The sequence below is a fragment of the Lissotriton helveticus genome, chromosome 12 (genome assembly GCF_964261635.1).
Source record: "Lissotriton helveticus chromosome 12, aLisHel1.1, whole genome shotgun sequence".
Lineage (NCBI taxonomy): Eukaryota > Metazoa > Chordata > Amphibia > Caudata > Salamandridae > Lissotriton > Lissotriton helveticus.
In genome coordinates this window covers 775,583,416-775,608,942 of record NC_136073.1, presented here as the reverse complement: position 1 = coordinate 775,608,942, position 25,527 = coordinate 775,583,416, and the positions used below count along the sequence as shown (strand labels likewise).

The 25,527-nt window shown below is 47.9% G+C and overlaps 2 protein-coding genes across 3 annotated transcripts in view; one reads left to right on the top strand and one right to left on the bottom strand.

The window, feature by feature from the left end:
• Window positions 1–6,580, bottom strand: part of SHE (Src homology 2 domain containing E) — a 135,545-nt gene extending 128,965 nt beyond the window's left edge. The window contains exons 1-2 of one of the 2 annotated variants that reach the window (XM_078670269.1): window positions 5,709–6,580; window positions 2,765–3,259 (exon numbers count right to left, since the gene is read on the bottom strand). In XM_078670269.1, coding sequence (XP_078526395.1) covers window positions 2,765–3,223 — 459 coding nt within the window. In that variant the 5' untranslated portion in view covers window positions 3,224–3,259; window positions 5,709–6,580. Of the gene's footprint in view, window positions 1–2,764 lie in introns of both variants that reach the window. The other variant, XM_078670268.1, reaches the window with a different exon arrangement.
• TDRD10 (tudor domain containing 10) overlaps window positions 6,555–25,527 on the top strand; it is an 852,263-nt gene continuing 833,290 nt past the window's right edge. Inside the window, exon 1 of the mRNA XM_078670270.1 lies at window positions 6,555–6,681. The gene's annotated coding sequence lies outside the window, so the exon portion shown is untranslated. The remainder of the gene's footprint in view (window positions 6,682–25,527) is intronic.

The following is a 25,527-nucleotide window of genomic DNA, read 5'->3' as shown; positions in this document are numbered from 1 at the left end:
GGGTTTCTCCATTTTAAGACAACAGTCATGATGTCAGACACGGGGTCATCCAAATGAGGTACAGTGGTCCTGATGAGTCACAGGGGTCACAATGAGACAGTGGTCACAAGGTGCGAAAGGGTTTCTCCATTTTAAGACAACAGTCATGATGTGAGACACGGGGTCATCCAAATGAGGTACAGTGGTCCTGATGAGAGTCACAGGGGTCACAATGTGAGAGACAGTGGTCATAAGGTGCGAAAGGGATTCACCCCTGTAAGACAACAGTCATGATGTGAGACACAAGGTTAGTTACAATGGAAGTTACGGTGTAAGAAAGTAAGACATGGTGCCCTCAATGGTAGACACATGGCAACACAATGCATGTCAAATCGTCCACAATGTGAGGTGTGACACAGAGTCCATATTGTGAAACATCGGTCGAATATGTGACAGAGGGGTCACAATGTAAGAAAGTGACAGTTTGTGGCGTGTTAGAAAATAAGAAATTAATACACATGTTTCAGCGTGAGAAAGAGATAAAAAGAGGGTGCACTATGAGTAAATTAGACATGGTGGCAAGAATGAGAGACTGTTAGACATACAGAGTGGCAGGGGTCACAATGGGGGAAAGTGAGGGACAGGGTCAGGCACATGATGTGCGACTCAATGATCTGAGACACAGGGATCATTATGTGAAAAGTGATGCATAGGGACTCACAATGTGGAACTTTGATGCACAAGGGAAGAAATATCAAATACTGATACACAGGGATGAAAAGATGGGTCAGAAACGTGACACCCAGGTCTGAAATGTGGGACAGCACATGCAACACAGGAGTCACCAGGAAAGAAAGTAAAGCGATAAAGGAAAACACACGTTACAATATGATAAAGCAATACATAAGAGTGACCAGGTGACTAAGCAATATATGGGTCGCACAAATTAAGAAAGTAATGCATGGGTCACACAATGCAAGAAAGTGATACATGGGTCACATGATGAAGACTACGCCTCCTAAAATGCAATAATATGCAAAAGCAAAATCCAGGAATGGAAAAGAGGTGTCCCGGTGACATGGAGCCATCATGTCACCCTGGACACGGATTCAGACGTGTAAAACCCAGGATACTCATTGTCATGGCAGTACAGGTACCACAATAATAGAGTAGCTTACATCGTTAGTTGAGCAAGAGCTGACGTGGAGGTAGTTGCATAGGGGATGAGAAATACATGCTGACTAGTAGTATAAGTGCGTCATGCTTGCGAGACAACGTGAGGAATGATTTATGCGTAAAACATCAGTCACCTAGGTGGTAATACACAATGTGAGACATAGGAAATAGCTAAACATGTAACACAGAGTTCATAATGGGAGATATGATGTGTTGTGATATACTTTGGTATATGGCGAGTTTGGCCATTGGGTTTGTTCTGCATCTGGTTTCGAAGATTACATTGTAGACCAATGGCTGGTGTTATTTGTGAACTGTTTAAGTGTCAAGCAGTGTGAAGACGTTTAATGTTGTTTTATTGTACGTGCCTATTGCTTATTTGACTTAAGAATTGCAAAATTACTTTAAATTTTACACAGCGCTTACTACCTCTGGCAAGGCGTTGAATTTGTGAGGCGTTAAATTTGTGCGTCTTGGAATAAATTGAGAGTATTGAGTGGTGGTAGGGGGTCCTAATATCCATCGGAGGGCCTATCTGGGCTATGTTTGGTAGATGTTAAGGGTCCTGTACAGATGTGTACCGTTGTCAGATGGTGAATGTTGACGGTATATATATATTTTTTTAAACAAATGTTATTGCTTTTTCCATTTGTGTAGAGTTTACAGTCTCATTTTATCTCGGCATACATTCAATACATGTTAATGTTGATGGTATGATTGATTGCTGTTGTGGACATTCTGAAATTCATCTAAGGGGCTCATTCTACATCCCTTGGTAATACTGATTCTGGTGGAAAGAGCAGTTTGCGCAGAACTGGGATTACAACATGCGTAGCAACAGAACACCAGTTATTATTCAGTAAAACCTGTGCAGGGAAAATAGGGCATGGAGTAGTTACACAAAGAGATCACAGCATAAAACTCCCAGGTTGATTAAACACTTACATGACAATTACAGAGAGACACATAGTGATTAAACACACAAGGAATCACTGTGAGACTTGGAATTAAGTGACAGAAGACAGGAATTGGAATACACAGGACGCCCAATATGAGACTTGAGCATTAGTGATACCAAGAGTGACAATGTCAGAAAGGGAGTAGTCATACACAGGAAATCCCAGTCTAATAAATGGGGTGTCACTGATGGATATTGGTCACAATGTGCAGTACACGGGAGCTAAAGAGCATATTTTTAGATATCCAGAAACGTGGTACTTGCTACCACTGCATGGAATACCCCCCCAAACCTCCCCGACATAGTGCTTGCAAATATATCCAGGCTCAACAGTAGCCTACTGGTGAAATTAAACTTTTCTTGAAAGATTGGTGCATTATCAGGCCACTGCCTCTGAAAGGCTAGTAGGGTTAGGATACAGTCAGTCACATACCTGCTCACATTTTTTTGCCATACGACAGAATATTTCCCAAGACAGACATTTTTAGGCCATCTCGGTCTGTCACATTCTAACGCATCCCAGTGTGCCTTCTAGAGGTACTGGGCTGACATAATATCTATCATTACCCATGTAAGTCACTCTACTTCTCCCGTGGATAACATTTTAAAGGCCACAACCCCATTCCATGTTCAGGTGCCAATCCCCCTTACCACGTCCTGGCCGAGGTTCTTGCTCTTGTCCGCCTCGCTTCCAGGGAATGCCGGGACCCCAGTGTCGTTGCCACTTGAGTTTGGTGCAGTAGCAGAGAAGTTCTTGCCATTCTTGTCCTGAAGGGCTGGATCCACCTTGATGAGGCGGTTTATGTAGCTAGAGCCTTTGGCAGCTCGGGGCATGACGCTTTCTTCTAGGTACCCCTCAGCTCGGGAGTTCTTCCTGCCCTTGCTGGGCAGTATCCCTGGCAGACTGTCTCGAGACAGGCGGCCATCTCTGTTGCTCCTTGCAGACAACTCTACCGCAGAGTTTTTTCTGTTTTTTACTGAGCCAGCAGGCTCTGGACCAAGTGTTTTGCTGGAGCCTCTGGGGTGAGGCTTCACTCCGGCAAGGCTGGCCTTTCCTCGCTCTGAAGCAGTCTTTAGGTTCATGGGGAACTCCTTGAACCACTTCGCCATCTGCTGTGTTGGCCTGGCCTCCAGCTTCAATATTTCCTTAAAAGTGTGAGATCAAAAGAGGATGCAGAAGTCCTACAGTAACCTGAAAGTGATGCCAAGACACTGCCTCTTGATCTAAACTCCTAGCTTAAAGTTCAACTCGATACAATAATTCTTCCCAAACCCAGTTATGGATAAAAGCAGAATATTGTCCTAGCCAGAAATCCACAATGTCCTAGTTCTTAGGTCAGTAAAGGTGATTACAATCCTGCCCTACCATGAGAACGAGAGGGATCAAGAATAATACTGCACTAGCCTGCGAATAGGCCTAAGTCAATAACATGGAACTTAGCCCAGGGGTCAACCAAAAAAAAGAATCATGACCTAGCCCAACCAAGAGATCAAGCAAAGACAAAATTCTGTTCTCGCCCAAAGATGTAAAGAATCCTGCCCTAGCTCTTAGAGAGACCAACAACAAAAATCCTTCCTACGTAGAAAACTTGACCTGGGTTAACACTCCTGCCCTATTCCACTGAATGGTAAAAACAAAGAATCTTGCTATAGCCAACACTGCCCAAATGAACAAGCCGATATTGGGAATTATGCAGTAGGCAAAGGACCTGCAAAAGTCAATGGCTCAGTTACATTAGATACAGATATAAGACTAGAAGTATAATGGCCAGAGGTTGAAAGTCAAACTATCAAAACTACTTCTGAAGGCATGTGATCAAGATCAAGTAGGGAGTGTTATGGTCTCTCTTAGGGCTTTTTTTCCATGGGCTCTCTCTCGGTTGTTCTCTCCTAGCTCCCAGAAACTACCCCTCTCTCATGGGGGTTTCATCCTTTTTGTCCCCGAGACACATCCCTCTTTGGTAGCTAACTTACATGTACACCACCTCCCTCTTTCTCAGGGTTCCTCCTCTAAGATATCTGTGTACACTCTTGTGAGTTTCCTTTCTTGTTCTCTCTCAGGGGTACCGCTGTTTGACTCCCCTAAGGGAGTTCACCTTCTAAACCCTCAGATGTAACCTTCTGACTGTGTTCTGCATTTCATCCGACTCTCTCTCTCACAGGGGCTACTTCTTGCACGTTCTCTTGTCTCGTTACTCACCAGGCTCCCTGTAAGGGCTTTCCTTGTTTGTTAAATATCAGAGAATGCCTGTGCCAGCTCTTCCTAAAAGGTTTACTTCCTAGTCTGGGGTTTCCACCATGGACTCGCACTGGTTTTCTTCTTAGCTCTCTATGGCCCTCTCTCTCTCTCTCTCTCACGGTTTTCTCTCCTGGATCTCAGGTGCTTTCTCAAATGGGTTACCTTCCAAGGGCTTCCTTTATAATGTTCTATACGTCATTGGTGTGGGGTTCCCTTCCTTAATTTTTTCACTCAGAAATGTTCCTCTATGGCCTCTCTAGGGAGATCACCTCAAAGGTCCCGACCCCTTAGCGGAGGCTGTCTTCATGGTTTGCTCTCAGAGCTTTCACTCTTTGCTTCCCATCTGGGATTCTCTGGCTGATCTTTTCTCACGTGTTGTCCTCCTGGTTCTGAGTCAGCTCTTTGGTACTCATGGGCTTCCTCCTTAGATTCTATCAGGGTACCTGTCCCTTTACTGCAATGGCATAGGGCCTCCCCACTTAGGGGCACCAGTCAGGGCATTGGAACGTCTCTGTGCTTAACCTGGACCAAATAACAGCAGTGTCCAAACTCGACAATCAGATATACTGGGACACAATCATGAATTGGGACATCAGCGAAGCGTGGGGCATCTGATCTGCCTTGGTGACAAGTAAAGGGCACTGCTAGGAAGTACTGTACCAGAACAGTGCTGGCTTACTGGCCTGTAATGCTGGGTGGCCTATTATCTTCGATCATAAAGACCGAAGTCATAAATTGCTGCCTTTTGAAAAAGGACGGATCTTTTAACATTTGCCTTGCAGCAGATTCTAGGCGCTATGTAGATGCTTCCTAGAAGCTAGGCTGGCTGCCAAAGCCCAGTGGGCCTCGGAGCTCTCAATCGTGTTTGGTTGCCTGGGAGTTTCCTGGAACACTAATGCACTGAACTGCTCTGGTGACTGGATGCAGTATCCTAATTGGTGATGTGCTCAAGAACCTTAAACTTTCAGTCTGCCAATATATGGCGCCCCAGTACCCGACTATGTCTCTCCCTATGTCCTAACAGTTCTTAGTACTCATACCTGATGCTGTATGTGTGAGGAACCCGAATGCACTGGCCTGCCCATGTTCTAGGTTTCAGTGCCCTGATAGATGATGGGCTCTTTACCCTAAGCCCTCAGTATTTAGATATATGGATCACCAATACCCAGTCATTTTCTCAGTGAGTCCTAACGTTTTTGAGTACTCTCATCTGATGGTGTAATCATTATCTTCTCTAACTGATATTAAGACCTCAGTAACCTGGTCTCTACCTGGATCCTCTTTTGTGCAGTCAAACAACTATCCCTGTATGCTGAAGTTTCAGCAACATTTCACTATATCCCGACGGTCTCTTACCTCAGCCTTCTTCTGAGGCTCCTCTATACTCTGGTAATCCTACGCACCCAGGTGCTTCGCTGCACCCGAATATCCTGGTATATTTCGATATGCTTCTGGTACTCCAGGGGAGTCCTACCTTTCGCCGGTGCTTCTTTCAACAGATCTCTGTGTTCTGACAGGTCCCCGTTTCCTGACAGATTCCGGTATTCCAAAGCATTTTTGTACTTGGACGAATAGAAATATTTTTTCCGATTTCTGCTTTTCTACGGATGCATGTTGGAATATAGCCTAGGGTCGGTCCAGATGCTCTGCAGTTTCCTTAACTCTGTATTTGAATGAGCCCCTATGTTCAGAGGGATCCGGGGCGCCGAGGAATAGTCGTATTTCACAGACGCCCTATATGTCCATGTATCCCGGCAGCTCCATTGATACCTATACCAGCCTTGCAGCAAATCCCAGGTCTCCACTCAACTAGCTGCGCACTCGATTCAGATTCCCGATCAATTATTTGAACCAGACCAAGCCCATAACTAGCAGCGAGTGGGCGCAGTAAAAAGGGAGGCGCAGGGGCAGAGAAAAGGCGTGGCCGTAAGACGCCTTTAGCCACAGCAAGGAGACGCAATATACTTCTGTAGAAACAAGACGCTGTAGCTGCGTGATTTCCACAGTAGAACAGCGCCGCCGTATGCTCTGACGGGAAGCATTGGGGGTTGTTAAGTGAATGAGCTCTCCCGGGAGCCATGGAAGACAGGAAAAGCAGTTACAAATGTAAATATGCGTCACTCCGAAGCCCCGCCCCTGCACGCTGCCTGTCCTACGGAGGCCGTGCCCAACGGAGGGTTGGACTTAAAATGGGTGGGTGACGCAGAGCAACAGAAAGAAGGTTACGCGTCCAACATTGCGCACGTGTGACGTCATACGCAGGGGAGGAGTTGATGGGCATTTTCCTCTGAGGAGAGCCTACGCAGAAGTTCGGATTACAAAGGTGAAGGTGAGTGGCGCAGGCGGATAATAAACTCGGAAGTTTTGAGATCCTGTACAGTGAAATCCGCCAATTCTGTCCGAGGCTCCCTCTTAGTCAGAACTTTTCCAACGAGTCCTAATTGTGATTTTACTAGTAGAGTGACCGTATTTGTCAGACGCCATAAGCCATCTTGGTGAGGAGGGTTTAGGTGACTTCACACCCACGATGTGTCATGACTTTGGTCAGAAATGCATACCGTTAAAAGGCCTTTTTTTACGTGGGAATATTTTTTTAGCTAGCGAGAAGGAAAGTGCCTATAATAATGTCACGGAGGCTTCCAAGCCTTATTCCTTGGCTGCCTATAGTGTAACATAAGTAAACTACATTTCACAGGAACGAAAGGAAATTACACGATCTAATCTATCCACCAATCATACCTTTATTCTGGCTAGAAGAGCAACACTTCCTCCTCTTCTTTACCTGAAGAAAAACGCTCTTTCAATGATTTATCTCACTCCTGGTTCTGCTCTACACCAGTAAAGTAAGCAAACGCCGCCATCTCGTTCCTATAAAATAAACTAATAAAGCTTCTCTCACTTTATTTACACCCATAACAATTAAGTCACACCTATATACACAATTCTGTGTGTGAGAGAATTTTATTTCTAACATCGAATCTTCATGTGTGGTAGATCATCAAACCTTGAAATTAAGTGAAGGTGAGATAATTCTCAACTCCGTGTCCTTACATTAATCAAAGCATGTCTTCTCACTTGCTAAGCCATCTAACATTATATTTCAAGGATGTTTAAAGCTTTGTAACTGCTATTGAAGTCACACCCCAGATTGGTTGAAACCCGATTTTTTTTTTTTAAAAATTCCAATTTAACCACCAATCTGCAGTACTCTAAATATCTTCTAACCTATCTCGGAAGAAGACAGTCCGTTTTAGAAACTTAGGCCTGTCTGGCCAGATGGGCTTCCACCTCCGAGACGTTTATCGCAGCTTCCTGTTTCAACCATCTGGCAGTTTTCACAATTGAAGGAGAAGACATCCCTTTATATGGTTCCTGAAATGCAATCAAAAGTTCTATCTCACCTGCTGATCTGGAATCTACCTTCACGTCCTGGCAGAGGCGTAACTAGAGCCACGTTTCGGGGGTGGGGGGGCCTGAAACTTTAAGCGATAGGCAGAGTGGAGCTGCAGGGGCTCTTGAAAGGGGTGAAACAACATCAAAGCCTCATTAACATGCACATGGTCTTTTAACCCCTTCGCAGCGGGGGTTATTCCTCCACTGTGCGGGGGTCGCGCACAGCGCCCCTGTGCTCATGACGAGCTGAGCTCGTCATGACCACACCCGTTAACGGGGAACGTTCAGCACAGCAGGGAAATTATCCCCGCGTTTGAGCGTTCCACGGCTCATGACGAGTTCAGGTAGTCATGAGCACCGTGCCTCATGACGAGCTGAGCTCGTCATGAGCACTTAAGGTGTTAAAGACCTGTGAAGTGCTCGGTTGTGGCTTGGTGTGTGCCCGGGAGCCGTCTGAGCCCGGGCTGCCACACACGATGGGGGGGCGAAGCCCTTTGATTCCAATGGATGTTGTGCGCCTGCGTCCTGGTATGCCTTAATGCAACTGACCACACATAGCTTTGGGCCATTCTGAAAGGCCAGATAGGTAAATGGTCTTATGTTAATCTTGCTCCTTCAGACCACTGTGAAAGTCACATCCTTTAGAGTAAACAATCTGTCAGTGATATCTGTGGCCCTCGTCTCTGAAACCTGCTTGCGCAGGAGACCTATAAGCATTGCTAATTTAGCTGACAACTCCTTTTTCAGGAATTCATTATCTTGCCAAGAAAGCAAAAGGTTCAAGACCAAGTTGACATGCCACAGACAGGAATATATAGGTTCTGGATGTCTTTACAGTCTAACTCCTCTCTTGACTTTACAAACCCAGGTGTGCTCACCCACTGGAATATCACTCAGTGGTAAATACCCTGTAGAGTTGGCTGACCTAAAGGTATTAACTAATCAATGAGCCATACTCTAACTAAATTCGAGAGAAAACTCTGGATGTACACAATATCTGACTTTAGGGGATCCAGATTCCTTGCCCCTCTCCAATGTAGCCAGCATCTCTAAACCAATTGATATTTCTTTTTTTTTTTTTTAAAACCTTTATTTCGTAAAAAAGAAAACAGTTACAGACCTACAACCACCGAGGCCGGTCAGGTATACGCAACAATAATAGCAAATCAATACACAGCTCATCAGCCGACAGCCCGGCAGCGTAAAAGCACAATGTTATCTGGAGCTCATGGTCAGGGAGGATAAATAAAAGGTTTCATATTTTACAATGTATAAACAACAGAGAAGAAAAACACAAAAAAAATCGAGGCAAAAACCAAGCAATATAATGACCGCTACATGCAGCAGGGGGGGATAGGTAGAAAGCAAGCGTCAAGAAATCATGGGAGAGGGGAGTGGGGATCAAGAGTGAGCCGCGCATCACCTATAACCATAAATCCAATTACCGAAACGTACAGTCAAGGAGATCGTGGAACATCAGAGGGCTCAGTAGAGGGGGGAGCACAGATCTCTCCCCGATATGAATTCCATTGGCCCCATATCCTTCCCCACTTCTTGGGCCTACCACGGGAGATGTACACAATATTTTCTCGAAACATGCACCAGTCCATGTTCTCCTCCCAGGTCGAGACCAACGGTGCCCTATGGGATCCCCACAATTGAGCTATATCCCTTTTCGCAATCATGTTGCCCAGCGTAACCCATTGAGTCTGAGCCACAGTACAGTCAGTCGGTTCCCAAATATTCAACAAACAGCGTCGCGCTTCGGGGAGCAGCTCGACACCCGTCACTTCACCCATCACCGTATGCACTCGCTTCCAGAAAACAACTACCTCCGGGCATTCCCATATAATGTGGAGGAAAATAGCAAGCATACCACAGCCACGCCGACATGACCCATCCACAGAATAACCCATATGTATCAACCGTGGACCCGTGACATAGACACGATGCAGAATCTTCAATTGCACCAATCGGAGACGCGCCGGAATCGCAACTTCTTTAGGGAAGGATATTGCAGCCTGCCAGTCCTCATCGTCCATCTCCAGACCATCACCAATCCATGCATTTCTTAGCTGTATACGGAGGTCCGAACGGGCAATAATAAGTTTTTTATATATGAGAGAGATAGTGCTGTCAGGGACATGCCCATCCAACACTCTATCCTCCAGGCGCGAAGACTCAGGGATCATAGTACCAGCAGGGAAGACTGAATCAATTGCGTGACGGACCTGAAGATATCGTAAATATTCCCTATCATTCAACATATACTCCCGTTTCAGCTCGTCGAAAGTTTTAACTCTGCTGGTGGCCCAAAGATCGCCCACCCTGCTGATACCAATAAGGTCCCATCTATCGAATCCCTTCGAAGTCCACAGACCACCCAATCTCTCAGCAGCATACAGGGGAGTTGCTCTAGTCAGTTTATCCGCCCAGCCCGTAGCCGAAGTTGCACTTCCCCACACTCGTACTGCCACCGCAGTGGGCCCCGTTAAATTCCTCCTGGCGGTTCTGGAATAGAGCGCCCTATTATAATCGCCCCCCGGCAGTTGCCACCATATGCGGGATGTGGGACAGGACCATACATGGCATGATTAATAGCGCTCAACTGAGACGCCCAATAATAGCGTTTAACATCAGGCAAAGCTATACCACCATCATACCAGGGCAAAGTCAATTTTGCCAATGCTATGCGGGGCCGCCCACCCCAAACCAACTTCCTCTGGAGGCCCTCAATTTCACGGAAATAGTTAGCCGGAACCAAATCAAGCGTGTTTTGAATAGCGTAGAGGAACCGGGGAAGAGACATCATTTTGAACAAGGCTGCCCTTCCCAAAGGGGATAGAGGCAGTCCACACCACGCCGCAACATCCGATCTAAGCCGGGCAAGCGGAGGTAGTAAATTCCGCTCATAGCGCACCCTGGGGTCCAACGAAATGTAGATCCCCAAGTACTTGAAGCCGGCTCTGGAAACAGGTATAGGGCAAACACAGGGAAAAGAAGGTTGTCCACCTGTAAGTGGGTAAATGCAGGACTTAGCCCAATTAATAACCAAACCAGAGTTCTTCCCGAAGGAACTCAGGACGTCGAACAGAACACCCAACGACTTACGGGGAGAAGTAAGATCCAACAATATGTCGTCGGCATAAAGCGACACACGATCCTCAAAGGTAGGGGACCATTGTATGCCCTTGAGCGAGGGCTCCCAATGGAGCCACGCAGCAAGGGGTTCAAGAGCAAGCGCAAAAAGGAGAGGTGACAATGGGCAGCCCTGCCGCGTCCAAGAACAAAGGGTTTCGAGGCCCTTCCGTTGACCACCACCTGAGCAAGCGGCTGCTCATATAAAAGCCTAACCCAGCCAACGAACTTAGGGCCAAAGCCAAACTTGGCAAGGGCAGCCCACAAATATGGCCACTCCACCGTATCGAAGGCCATCGAGGCGTCAAGTGAGACCAAGATGGCCGACTCCTCAAGAGTCCCCGCCCTAGCCAAGACACCATGAAGACGTCGAAGATTCAGCACGGTGTTGCGGTGGGGGATAAAACCAGACTGATCCGGGTGTACCAAATCACCGATCACCGTAACTAGCCGGCTCGCCAAAAGTTTCGCAAGGATCTTGGGCTCCACATTCAAAAGTGAGATCGGCCGATACGACGAACAGTGGTCACGAGGCTTGCCTTCCTTGTGAATGACTACAATGGACGCCAGTCTCTGGTCACGAGGAAGGAGCCCGAGATCTCGCGATGCCAAAAACATCCGTCGTAGATACGGCGCCATTTTGTCAGGGCTCAGCTTATACAGCTCGACCGGAATACCGTTCGGGCCCGAAGCCTTGCCCGAACGAAGCGAGCGGATAGCAAGCGCCAGTTCATCGGTGGAAAAATCCGCCTCCATAAGTTCCTTGTCCGAGTCCGACAAACTAGGCAGCGCAATGTTGCGGAACAAAAAGTGCGAGTCCTCCTCTGGTCTATCCGAAACCGTCGTATAAACCCTCTGAAAGTGCTGGGCGAAGACCTCCACTATCTCGACCGGGTCCACCACTCGCACACCATCCACTCTCTCAATAACAGGCACCACCCAATTCAATCTATCTCTTTTATCCAGCCAAGCAATCAATTTTCCCGCTTTATCGCCCACATCATACAAACGCCCCTGCTGCTCACGATTCAGCGCCCTGGCCGCGTCAGTCACCAGAGCTCTATATTCGGACTGTTTAAGCGCCAAGGAATGCAAGCCATTAGGCGTATTCTCAGACTCCAACCGTTCCTCCAACTCGGTGATTTCATCTTCCAGGCCAACCACTTCCATAGTCCTGCGCGTCCTCTCACTAGCAATCAAGGATAGAGTCTGTCCCCGGATCACAGTTTTATATGCCTCCCATAAAGAGATAGGGGAGGAAACCAACCCCTCATTCTCAGCAAAATAGAAATCCATACACTTAATCACTTCCATACCAATGTTGGGGTTACGAAGATGCCACTGATTAATCGGAGCAATCCGACCCCCGGACTCTAGCTGTACATCAATAGTGAGCCAGAGTGGGGAATGGTCCGAGATCCCCCTAGCCAGATGTTTGATTTCCCTCACGGATACCATCTGCGCCGCTGGTACAAGGATATAGTCGAGTCTCGAGAGACTACCATGAGCTCCTGAATAGAAGGTATACTGGAGCTGTCCAGGGTGCAACTGCCTCCAACAATCCACTAAACCCAATGTGTCCAAGAAATTCCCCAGCCATAGCTGCGACGTGGGGAGGGTTCTGCGAGGATCCGATCCTCCTCTCCACTTACAACTGAGTTAAAATCGCCACCCACTACCAACAGACCATCAGGGAGTCCCAGGACCACTCCACCTAAATCAGAAAACGTAGTGGACTGTAGACCAGGAGGAACATACACGGACAAAATAGAAATCGTCTTCCCCTCCCACCGGCCCATAACAGCGGCATAGCGACCTCTATCATCCAACACCGTGTCGTCTATTTCAAGGGTGAGGGATTTCCTAACCAGGATGCCCACCCCCCTTGACCCAGTGGTAAATCCAGCGTGGGCCACCAAACTGTAGCCCCGTCTGTTCAATGCATGGCACATATTCCCTACGAGATGCGTCTCCTGCAGTAAAACGATATCCGGGGAGTGTCGCTTCAAATACTGCAAAACTAGCCCCCGCTTTATCCTATCCCCGAGACCATTAACGTTCCAGCTTAGCACCCTCAGCCCCCTACCCCCCATCCCCAATATGAACAAACAGTCCCCCCCTGCCATGCAACAGGCACAAAGGATGAAGTATCGACCAAATCGTAGCCTCGAAACCAACAAACAAGAAAAGACCCCTCCACCGCCCCCCAAGGAACCCCCAACACACACCCCCCCCACCCTGCACCCCTGCGGTAGACCAAAAAGCCACCCCAACTTGCAGTGTGCCTGTCGCCCCATTCAACTAACCTACAAGAAGAGAGAAAAAAGTCCCCTGAAGAGAAAAGAGCCCCGAATCCCCCCACCCAAGGGTATCAACATCGTACAAACATAGCTATCTTAGAGCCATTGCAAAGCGTCCATATATCGGCTCGCCGGTGCGGACTCACTACTCCTGTTCTTCCAAGCCTCCTTCGGCGCCCCTCGACCTCTCCGGGCTGGTATGGCGTGTTGTCAAAGTGTCTAACCAGTCACTAGCCACCTCGGGGCGGTCAAAAAAGAATGTACGCTCATTATGTTCAATCCTCAGGCGGGCCGGAAAAAGCATGGCGTACTTCAGTCCCATGTCCCTGAGACGTCTTTTCACCCCCGTAAAGCCCATACGTTGTTTCTGCACCGCCTGTGTAAAGTCCGGGTAAAAACTGATCGACACATTCTCAAACTTAGAGGGACCATTGGCGCGCGAGGCCTGCAGGATAGCATCTCTGTCTCGGAAATTGAAAATCCTGGCTATTATAGGCCTCGGAGCGGCTCCAAGCTTGGGCTTCCCACCTGGAATTCTGTGAGCACGCTCCACCGCAAAAAGATTACTAAGACCCTTTGGTGCCAAATGGTTCCGGATAAGGTCTTCTACCAGTAGATCTTTAGGCACGTCAGTGGAGTTCTCCGGAACACCCACGATGCGAACGTTGTTGCGCTTGGCCCGGCCCTCGAAATCATCCAGCCGACTGGCAAACGAGTCTCTGCCTGCCCGAAGATTGCGGACCTCAGACTGGAGATCAGAGACGTCCGTAGTCAAACTTGCGGTCTTGATGTCAAGGGACTTGACCCGCTCGTTGGTTTTCCCCAAGTCCGTCCTGATGAGGTTGACTTCGATCGCCACCGTGTCCAACTTAGCAGCCAGAGTCTCATATTGCTGCCCCATATCCGCCCGGACACTGGCGATGGCGCCCATAACATCCTTCAAAGTCGGATCCTCAGCCACAGGAGGACCATCACCGGACTCCTCGAGGGCCCTGCTCGTTCCTCCCGGGGATCCCTTCGGGCGAGTAAAGCGATCAGTGGTCTGGGATTGGGCAGCACCTCCACGATTAGGGCCTCTGGTGTTGCGCCTTTCGGCGTCCGCCCTGCCCGCCATAATGGGCGACGAGCTCCGACGGGACCTTTGGGATCTAGTTAGAATGATTCCCTCCGAGGCGAGCCCGTAGAGTCGAAAGATCGAGGAACAGCGGCCAGTGTGGAAGTGACGACTAAACCAGGGCAGCAGTATCCATCTGCAGCGAATCGGTGTCAACTGTGACCAAGAGCGAAACCGAAAGTATCACAGGGGCATCGAAAGTAACACTCCAGCCGTTGTTGTTCGACTGCCACCTGGGCACTCCGGACACTCGAGCCCCCGGACGTCCCTCGACGTAGGCCGCAAATTACTAGGCGCAGCAAGTCCCGTTCCCAGCGGCCAAATCGAGTTGTAGAAAAAGCTATCAATATCAGCAGGGCATCAGCAAAAATTACCCGTCATCCAAATCAGGATTTGTTTCAGGATAGATGCGGGTGGCATAAGGGGTCTCGGGAGCTCTGTGCTCACGCGTCCATCTTGGATCCGCGCGTAGCTCCTCCTCCAATTGATATTTCTTAACAATTCTGTTTGTCCAAACTCTCTGGATGAGTTTGTCAACGCACTCCGGAAGGCCAGGGATCGCTGTACTGCTCCATGCCATCAAATTGAGACCTCCCTTTTGGACCAGAGGAAGAAGATTACCCTGACAATCTCACAAGATTGACGGAAATGTGGGAATGGACGCAAGGAGATATGAGGAAAGCTGAAGTAGAAACACGAACCATGCCTGTGACTTCCATTTCAGAGTAATCAGTTTTGTTCGCTGATGCCTCACGTTAGCTGCAACGCTTGCATTTATCAAAAATACACAGGAACTTGGCATTTGGATCTGGTTGCCAGCATAACATACTTCTGCATCTGGGCCATGAGTCGTGCAAAGAGATCTGTCCTGCATGGGCCCCTATTCTACATCAGTACTGAAAACGCTTCACAATCCAGAATCTAATTGCTGGAATCCTAAATGTACCTGGAGTCCCAGTCTATTATTACATTGTGAAGGCTCTAAGACCTATTGTCATTACTGAAATCTGGCCCTCCAGGCAGAAGTGCAAGAAAGAAGTCCTTTTCCAGATCTGCCTGGATATTCAACCAAGTACGCACAGTTTATTTATATTTCTTACTGCAGACACTTTGTCCATCTTCAGAAGGATGCAACACGCCACCTCTTCATTAGTCATTGATCGGATTACATGTGACCTTGCCAATAGTTCTAGGCAACTGATGTGAAGGTTGTACTTTCCTCCAATAGATACTTTTCCACATCTGGCACTGCAGCCCAACCGCCGGTCATGTGTGGGATCAGCCCAAAAATCGCTCTCCGATTCCACTCCTCTATATGGTGCGGCAGCCTACGATGTCCCTCATCTCATCGCCTGCAGTGCCTCGCATTTCTGCTCTGATACATCGTGGTCTGCCGCCACATCCCACTTTAGGTATTCGAACGTCGCGGGTACGTCCCATGGTGCTCTACTTGCATTTTCTCCTTCAGGCACGCCGCTGTGTAATATGGTGTCCTGAAATATACAGGCGATATCGCTTTGGAACTGTGACCTCTGGTAGTAATAGTAATTAACAGTGCAGTTTTACCTCTGATCTGGGTAAGAGTAGTGATATTCAAATAGCCATATTTCTGCTTGGGGGGGGGGGGGGGGGGGGGAGGGGTCACGTTCTTGCCTTCTTTGTCCCATGATTCTTTACTCTTGCTCACAGGCGGCTTTGGGATGTTTTTTTTTTTTTTTGCACCATACTAAGATGGATATCTTTCCTATCTTTTTCACTACCTTTTCACTATCCAAGATGGCGATTACTTTCCCTATTACATCACTTCCTGCCTGTAGGTATATAAGGGGCCTAATCTTTCATTTCTTTGCATTGCAACACTCATTGCTCCGGCTGATGTGTCCTCGCCCCTGTTGGTGTTGTCTACCCCTGTCTGGTGTATCTTCGTTTCCTGTTGGCGCTTCCCGTTTCTGTTAGAATCCTTGGAGCTTTCTGCTTTCTGCTCTTGCTAGTAGTTGCTTGTATTCAGGTCTATTTTTCCTTGCTGGGGTCTTCTGGCCTTTTCCTTGGCCTTCTCCTTTTCTCATCCTTTCCATTCCTGGAGTCTCCGCCTGCAGTAAAAGTTTATTTTCCCTTTGGTGTTTTTCCTCTTTGGACTCTTTCTGGAAGGCACAGTCTGGTCTGGCGTTACATTGTTGGCACCACCGTGACTACCTGAAAGGGTTGCCCTTACCTCGGACAGACCAGAATCCTTAAGAACCGAAGTTTGGGACCATCTAGGCGAACCAAGGTTGACAAGAGAAGTTCCAACTGTGACATAGTATGCTAGCACCTTCTTTAAGTATATTTGTAGATTTATATTGTACGGTTTATCACCCATGTTATACGCACACATACATACATTTATATTGCAAAGTGCCGGTAGCCACTGTGTAGTTGTATGTGAGTCAGAGTTTCGATAGTAAGAGCGTTTTGTTTAGCTAATAACTTTGGTGCTGTTTGCCTAATCTTAATAAAAATTGCTAAAAAGGCGCAGCCTCAGACCGCCCCCCCCCCCCCGATTCAGACTTAACAGCCTGGCACACACTTTGGGCTGGTTGGACACTTGGCAGGCCCTTCACCCTCTTGAGGCTGGCTACACGTATGTGTCTTCAGTACATCCCACACTCTCTCCCTTGGACTACATTTTCCTCCCGCATAGCTACACACATAGGGTCAGGTCCACCTCCGTCCTCCCCCGAGGCACAGGTCCTCTACCGGCGCCTTGTGCTCCTCCCCGGAGGCTGTGGTGCAGGTGTTTGCGAAGTTCTATGCCACTCTATACGATGCTCGTGGGGAACTCACGGATTCGCTCATAGATGCCTTCCTTGTAGATATTCCCCCGAAGCGTTTATCCGATGAGCAGCGTGACGCCCTTGATAAACCTATCTCTCTTGATGAATTGCAGGCCGCCCTCTCCAACACCCACCCGGGCCGTGCACCCGGGCCCAATGGGTTCCCCGGCGACTTCCTATGTCCTCTCATGGGGACCGTTGGCCCCCACCTTCTCTGTGCTCTACACCAGGTGCTCGTGCAGGAAATCCTGCCTCGAGACTGGCGGCCTCCCGAAATCGTTGTCTTCCTCAAACCGGGTCGACCACCGGAGGACCCGGGCTCGTATCGCCCCATATCCTTGTTGAACTTTGAGCCGAAGCTGTTGGGTAAGGTGTTGGCTGATCGCCTTCGCACTTGTATTCTGGATCTTGTCCACCCAGACCAGTCAGGCTTCGTGCCGCGTCATTCCACTAGACTTAACATACGTCGTGCGCATAACGCCGTGGCAGAGGCCCACCGACTGGGACGTCCCGCAGCGGTCCTACTGGCCAATATCAACAAGTCCTTCGAATCCCTGGGCTGGTCTTACCTTTTTAGGTCGAAGCACGACCTGCTTCAATGCGTTAAGCATTGATACCAGAGTCTGCTTCGACAACTATTGTGATCCGTTTTTGGGAATGTGGACAGGAAAGGGTGCACGAGCGCAGAGTAGCTCAGTTTTCACCTCGTGAGCGCGCACGGCGCCGTGCCCCTCTCCTGTCCATATTCCCTTGCGCAAACACTCTACACTCACGCATGCGCACATACACAGGCACACACACACTGCATACACACACACGCAAGCCCACGTGCACACACACAGACACACGCACACACACAGACACACTCGAACACACGTGCAACCCCCACCCCACCACTTACCGGGCTCTTTCGGCGTGTTCAGTGTGTCATCTACGGCAGCGCTGTTACCAGGGGGCAGGACTTCACTTCCGGGGCTCCCTCCAGCACCTGGGAGCCCCGGGATGCGGAGAGGCCATCAGTCGGCCGGCTCCACTTCTTCCTCGGCGGCGGCGGCTGTGGCGGCGGGCGGGACTTCCTGCCATATTGCAGGCCCCGCCCCCGTCTCAGGCAAAAGTGCCTGACTTCCGTTTTTTTTTCCTTCCGCAAGTCACAGATCCGCGTCAGCCCGGCCCTGGGAGAGCATACTAGTGATGCTGGTAGAACACCGGCCAGATGGCAATCCCGACTAATATAAAATATTCCAAATCCTTTCGTAATACTGAATTACGGATTATTTGTTTCAAGAGGCTTAAAAAAAATATACAAATAAATAAAAAGAGACCCTTTTTAAAAGGAAAGCCCAATGGAAACAAAAAACATTTGTGTGCAAAATTGTGCCTCTTGAGCTCCCGTACACATCCCAGCACCAGACGCAACCTCCCACCCCATTCTCCCCCCGCCCCCCACTTCTGGAGTCCCGAACTTCAGGAAACTTCCTGCGGGGCTTGCAGCGGCCGCGAGGAATGCGTGCCACATCTACACCCTGCAGCGGACACCCACCTTTACCCCTCGGTCTGCAGCGCGCGGAAGCGAGGCGGACCTGGGCGCTCGACCACCTTGAGACCTGGGATAAGCGGCTTCTCCCAGACACGCCATCCCTCGCACACCACCGCCGCTCCGGTCTGTCTGCAACTTTTCACAATGTCGAATGACCTTAAACAGAGGAAGAAAGCTCCCCCTTCTAAGCCTACCGAGGGGGCGAAGGCAGAGCAGGACCGAGGGGCCGCCAAGGCAGGGAAGGAGACGTGCTCCCCGGCGTCTCTGAAGTCCAGGGAGTCACGGAGTGTGTGCCCCGAGCCCCGCACCGCGCTGTGCCTGCTCTGCCTGGCGTCCAGCTGGTAAGTGCACCACGGGGAAGCGAAGACCCCAGTGACATGAGTTCTGTGAAGGATTAAGTAAGACCGCGGTAAAAGGCACTTTTTAGAAAATGTGTTAACTTATTTATTTAACTATTTGTATTCATGGGTCTTTTGACAGCTATGGGAAGAGGGGAGGAAGTCGACGAATCTGACATTCAAGCCAAGTGAGTGTTCTAAGGAATAGAAAGTGCCAAAAGAGACCCACTCCACACTGCAGTAGTAGTCAAAGACTACTACTGCAGTGTATCCAACTGTTAAAACACCCCTCCATCTCAGAAGACAACTGGAACATGCAGTCCAGCAACGTGACTGTTATTCCCCAGTTATACAAGTCACCCCCGAGTTCTCTGCCCTCATAAAAGGTTGTGCCTGCATCCTATTGTTTCTGTATATTGATTGGCTAAGTAAGTGCCCAAGGATGTGTCTGAGAAGGGGCTTTGAGGTGTGTCCGCTTCCTGACTGCCTGAAGAAGGGGCAATTCCTCTCAGTAGCTTCAGTGACTCACTGCACAGCAGATCTAATATACGTGAACGTGGACAAGTTTCTCCTTAAAATGCCCTCTGCTAAATAGAAATCGCTCACTAATGATTAAAAAATCATCCTGCTAACATCAGCAAGGAGAAAAGAGTAATGAAAAGGTGTTGAAAACTCAAGGGAGCAAAATTCAGGGCCAAAAAAGGTATAAACGGCGTGACTCATGTGACACAAATAAGCGTACAAATGTTTTGTGATTCACCCTTCACTTTGAAAGTGCCTCATTCGATATGGTGTTAATTGAAACAGACATGACTGAAAATATTCTGCCTCTTCTTGGATTTGTAACCTCTGTTAATTTCCACTAGGCAAACCACCATCTTGGGGAGGACAAATTATGAGGATGTCTACCCTCCTTTTCTGGAAATCATGACGCTTACATGGCAAACGAACAAGCTCAACATTGACATATTTCGACCATCGTTGCTTTTCACAATCCAACTGCAAATCACACCCCTACTCCTGGCAGTTGAGGGCCATCCCTCTGGGTGACCATGAGCATGGTGGCACCAGGTAGGTTCGTATGGTGCACACGCTCAGTACTTAGCGGAGTCCACCGTCTCAGAACATGCTGCATGACAAAGTGAGCAGCACTTATACCTCTTTAGCTCACACGGGGCCTCCAGTAAGCTCTGGGTTCAGTTTTCTGCTTAGATAGAACACTTGGTGACTTTCAGTAGCTTTATAATGTACTATATAGGATCAACATAAAGACAACACTCTTCAACCACACCCTTCATGGTGTTGCATGCTCCCGGTGCAGAGAAGTGCACCAGTACCCCACATAGGACTAGTAAGCACTATATAAATTATACAATACATTTGGGGATACTTTACCTCATGTACTCTTCTTATTCAAACGTTATGTTTATATTACAAGCGAGTTTTAATGTCAGAACTCGCTTGTTATTAGAAATAAAAGTTCAGTGTTTCAGTGTGTTACAGGTGCCTATTGATGCCACACTGCACCTGTAGGCAGGAGGAAGCATTTGGCACAAACTGAAGATAAATTGACCGGCAGGAGGCCCTCTGCTGAGTGTGACATTTTTTAAAATTTTGATTCTGAATCTTTTCCATTGTTTTGATTCAAATGACATTTCAGAGTAAAGAGAAAACAGTTCTAACAATAAAATGCCATAGGTGAACAAGAGAACCATTGTGTAGAAGCTAAACATCCGCATCCCTCACCTGCCCCCTACTTGTCGCCTAAAGTCAATTGTTCTCACGTGATATCTTAATTTCCAAAATATTATGCCAGCCTCTGCCTTTAAAAACTCTCCTTATGTCTGCTGTGTATGTAGATAAAAGGTGGCTCCGCTTTACCAGCAATAACTCCGTTACTGTTGAATGATAAAAGCAGCTCTACAGAATCCATCAACTATAAAGCTCAATACTACTTTAGCATTTTCTTGGCAAATACTACAGTTTCGGGGTTAAATAGACCCCAACCTAGTGCTAAAACTGGAACAAAAGGAATTTACTCTAATTTTAGAATCGCCTTTTATTAGTAATTGCATTCAGGTTGCACTCAAGTATCACCAGATCCTCTCTTTACCCATGCTCTAATATATCATTCAGCTACCCTTCATAATATCTGCTGCAATCAAATCGATTGGCCAAAAGCGTCATAGGAATCATCTTGTAGCATCAATTTGTAGGTCTTCCATACAGACAGCTTTAGCTGTTTGCCATTGTTAGTCCTATTGTATCCAATAAATCTTCTATATATACTTACAGTGGGCTTTGGGTCGCCCCATTTTATCCACCGGCTGTTTGCGTTCTTCCTTTTACAGTCATTGGCTTCAGATATTGTTAATCATATTTTAGATCAGCCCATACGTGATTACTTTTCTCACCTCTTGCTTTCAGTGCACCACAGCATCACTATGCGCTACCACAGCATCACTGAACGCTACAGCATCACTCGTCACCACCACAACATCACTCAGCGCCACCACAGCATCAAACTGTGCAGCTATTCAACAACAACTGGTTCAAATATGTTCTCTCAATGTTTCAAGCTTTATTACAAATGTCACAAAAAGATGTTAATATTTCACTTCTGTTCTTGGATTTTCGTCACAATAAAATACACTGAACATAATCTTCACAAAAGTTATTTACAAAAGTTTAAGCTATTGCCATTATAAATTACAATAACTTTTATTTAAGTATTCATTATTAAAAAAAAATTAAAAGCCATTGTTATTTGTAATATCAGTACATTAAGTCGCGTAAATACAACACATATTGCATTACAAATGCTATAGGTGTCACATTTACGAAAGTTAAAACTATTGGCATTGTAAATGACAAAGCTATTAATTTAGCTATTTTCAAAACCAACACATAAATAAAAAATGTGTCATTTACAATACCAATAGCTCAAACTTTCCTAATGCGAGACCTATTGCATTGCAAATGCTTGTTAAATTACTGGAGGCAGTTAATCTAGGTACCCGCTTTAGAGCATATGGTAAACTCCTATACACCGACCTGACGGCCTCAGTGAGGGTTGCCGGGTATCGTTCGGACCCCTTTCGTATCCAGAGGGGGACAAGGCAGGGATGCCCTCTGTCCCCGCTTTTTTTTGCTTTGGCCATCGAGCCATCCAGGCTTGGGTACGCCTGGATGCGATCTATAGGGGTCTAGTTTGGTCCCCAGAATACACAGATAAAATCGCACTTATGCGGACGACGCACTATTCTTTTTTTTCTGACCCTGGGGTCACGGGTCCGAGGGTGTTGGAGATACTACGGGTGTTTGGCGAGACAATGGGGCTCCGCACCAATGCGTCAAAATCAACGCTTTTTCCAATATGTGGGGAGCAGGGGTGTCAGGACTGGGCTTCACAGCTAGTTGTGGCACATGATGGGTTTAAATACCTTGTTGTCTATATCACCAGGGATCCCACCTTGGCGTGGTCGCTTTACATGGCCCCTCTGCTCCCGGTGGTCCGGGAGGAGACGACTGTGTGGTCCCATCTTCCCCTGTCTCCGTACGGCAGGTCAGCGATTTTTAAAATGGTATCTTTGCCGCGCTTATTATACATATTGCAAAACTACCCTTATCCCATCCCTCAGTCCTGGTTTCGTCAAGTAAATGCTCTCCTGAACAGCTTCCTGAGGGATGGCTGGGCGGTCCGGGTGGCTCTGGCTGCTTGTGTCCAATCTACTTACTGAGGGGGTATTGCGGCTGCAGAAATACGTTCTTACTACTGGGCGTCCCAACTGCTGGTCATCAATGAATGGTGGTGTAATCCGCAAGATGATCCAGCTTATGCAGTAGAGCGGCTCCTCCTAGAGGTCTATCCACTGTTAGATCTCCTGTATAGTGCCTCTGCCCTGGACGCCCTTCCCCCGGCCTGTCGTACTCCGATTAAGATTTGGAGAAGTGTTTCGAGGTCTATGTGTTGGTGGGGTATGCTATCGTGTGAGATGCCCCTCTGGCGAGGCACGTGCCTTCGATCAGCCGTGGCCTTGCCTGGGTTTCGCCGGTGGGACACGATTGGGATCTCGACACTGGGTGACGTGATGCGCGGTCCCACACTTAAATCCTTTCAAAGGCTGCAGGAGGAGTTCGACCTACACAGATCCCAATTCCATAAGTATCTCCAGCCTCGGCACGCTCTCTCTCCCCCGAGACCTTGGCAGAATTCCATCCCCTGGAGGGTAGACTGTTGATGGGTGATCTGGGGGAACACAAAATCCGTCAGCTTCATCAGACGTTGACCACACACACCAAGATGAACCTCCATCGGACACGGGCGGCATGGGAAGCTGACATACCGACCCTTTCTGACGACGATTGGACCGAGGCTCTAGCTAGTCCCAGGGGCTCAGCAGTGTCATCTAGATATAGACTGATACAGTTCAAGTACCTGCATCGGGTGTACTATACCCGCTTCCGTCTCTGGAAGATGGGATTTATTTCGTCCCCTGCATGCCTCAGATGCCAGTCAGGTGACGGATCCTTTATACACACGGTCTGGGGTTGCACAGTGCTACGTCATTTTTGGTCGGGGGTACTGTTCTGCCTGGGGCGGGTACTGGGGTGTGACCTCCCGGAAGATATACACCTGACCCTCCTCCACAGTACTGACGATATAGGAGGGAACATCTATAAGCGACACCTTTTTTTCCTGGTGCTCACACTGGCTAAGCGCGACATAGCCCAGCAAAGGAAGTCCTCTTCCCCCCCTGGGGTGGCGGGCTGGAAATTCGCATTGGATAAATGCATGTCTGCCGAGGTGGCGGTGTTTCAGGCCAGGGGTTTCCCGCAGAAGCACAGGAAATCTGGGCTACATGGGCCAAGTATCGGGGGTATTGATCTTTCAATGTCTCACACGTCCATGAACCAAGGTCTCATAGACAGACTCACCATCACATGACATTCCACTCCTACTCGTGGATTAGTTGACGCGGAGACGTGCTCATATGTATTTATGCCTGTTTATTCTTTCAAGCGGGTTGGGCGATGCAGGGATGGGGGGAGGTGGGTGGCGGGGGATGTTGGGTTGGGTGCTTTTATAGCTTCCCGAAGGATACCCTCGGCAACAACTAGTTTACTTATGTTCATTGCTTCCTTCCTTTAGGTCTGAGAGGTCTGGAAAATTTTTAACTCTTTTAAAAAAGCCTTGAAAACTCACCTGTTCCCCAGGGCAATGTAAATGCATCTGCTGCTTGAAAACATCATGTATGTGTAGGTGTCAGGACAGTCTAAGCGCCAGGATGCCCGTTGGGTGACAGAAATCGCGCTATACAAGAATATCTATACATACATACATTGTATGATTATTACTTGTTGGGGGCTGTCCCCCTTGGGATGAAAACATTAAAAAAAATGTGTTGTCAAAAAAAAAAAGAAATTGCTAAAAAGAAAGTTCATCCACCTCCGCTCTTTTCTGGAAAGTTTCGGGGTGATCCTCCAAGTGGAAGTCAAAAAAAAGAGCAAGGTTCCAAAAAATTACCCCGCCCGTGCATTTTCTATGGGAAAAATTAGTCAACGGTTCAGCCAAAATTGCTTAGCAGAATTACACCAGAATTGTCAAAAATCTAGATCTTTAACCAGAAAACATTACTTTTGTGATTTGGTGTAAATCTGTTTAATGTTTTTGAGAAATGGAGGTACAAAATGTATGGAAATATCGACAGTTAAGCCCACAAGACTGCCACAGCATTGCAAATTCAGAAAATAGAACAATCTGGTTGAGAGTGCTTTTTTCCCCTCCCATTGCTGGGATGCCAGCACAGGACATGGGGGCTTGGCTATGCCCACTGACGACGACAAACATTCCACCGGCTCATCCATATCAAACAGCAATTCGGCACTTATTCGGAATTTTGTGTCAATTGAGATAAATCCCTGGTGTTCTCTTTGGCGGGAGCGCTCCCACCCCTGTTGTCAGTCTGTTGACAGTTGGTCCAAAAAGGGACGTTTAAATATTTGGGCATATAGATAACAAAAACAGAGGAAGAGTTTATGCGGTTCAATGTGCAGGCGCCATTAGATAGACTGAGAGATGACATTGTGCATTGGAGACAACTTCCTGTCTCCCTGGTAGGTAGAGCGGTGATTTTTAAATTGACGGCCCTTCCAAGTCTGTTGTATGTGGTCCAGAATACCTCATATCGGATACAGGAGACATTTATTCGATCTGTCGAGTCAGAGCAGCATCTACTACTATGGGGGGGAGGTAGCCCTAGAATTGCGCTTAAACTCCAGAGAGGGGACTATGAGGGGGGAACTTGCCGTTCCTGACATTGGAAAATACTACTGGGCTTCTCAACTCGTCAACATTAACGTATGGGTTTTCCCACCGCTTGAGGAACCGGCGTACAGAGTGGACCAATTGGCATTGAGCAACAGCAGCTATATGACGGATCTCTACCACAAAGGGAGAGGTAATTCGCTTATCCCGGTGCATACTCGAACAGTCATTGAAGCTTGACAAAAAGCAACTTAAATGACTGGATGTACAAACA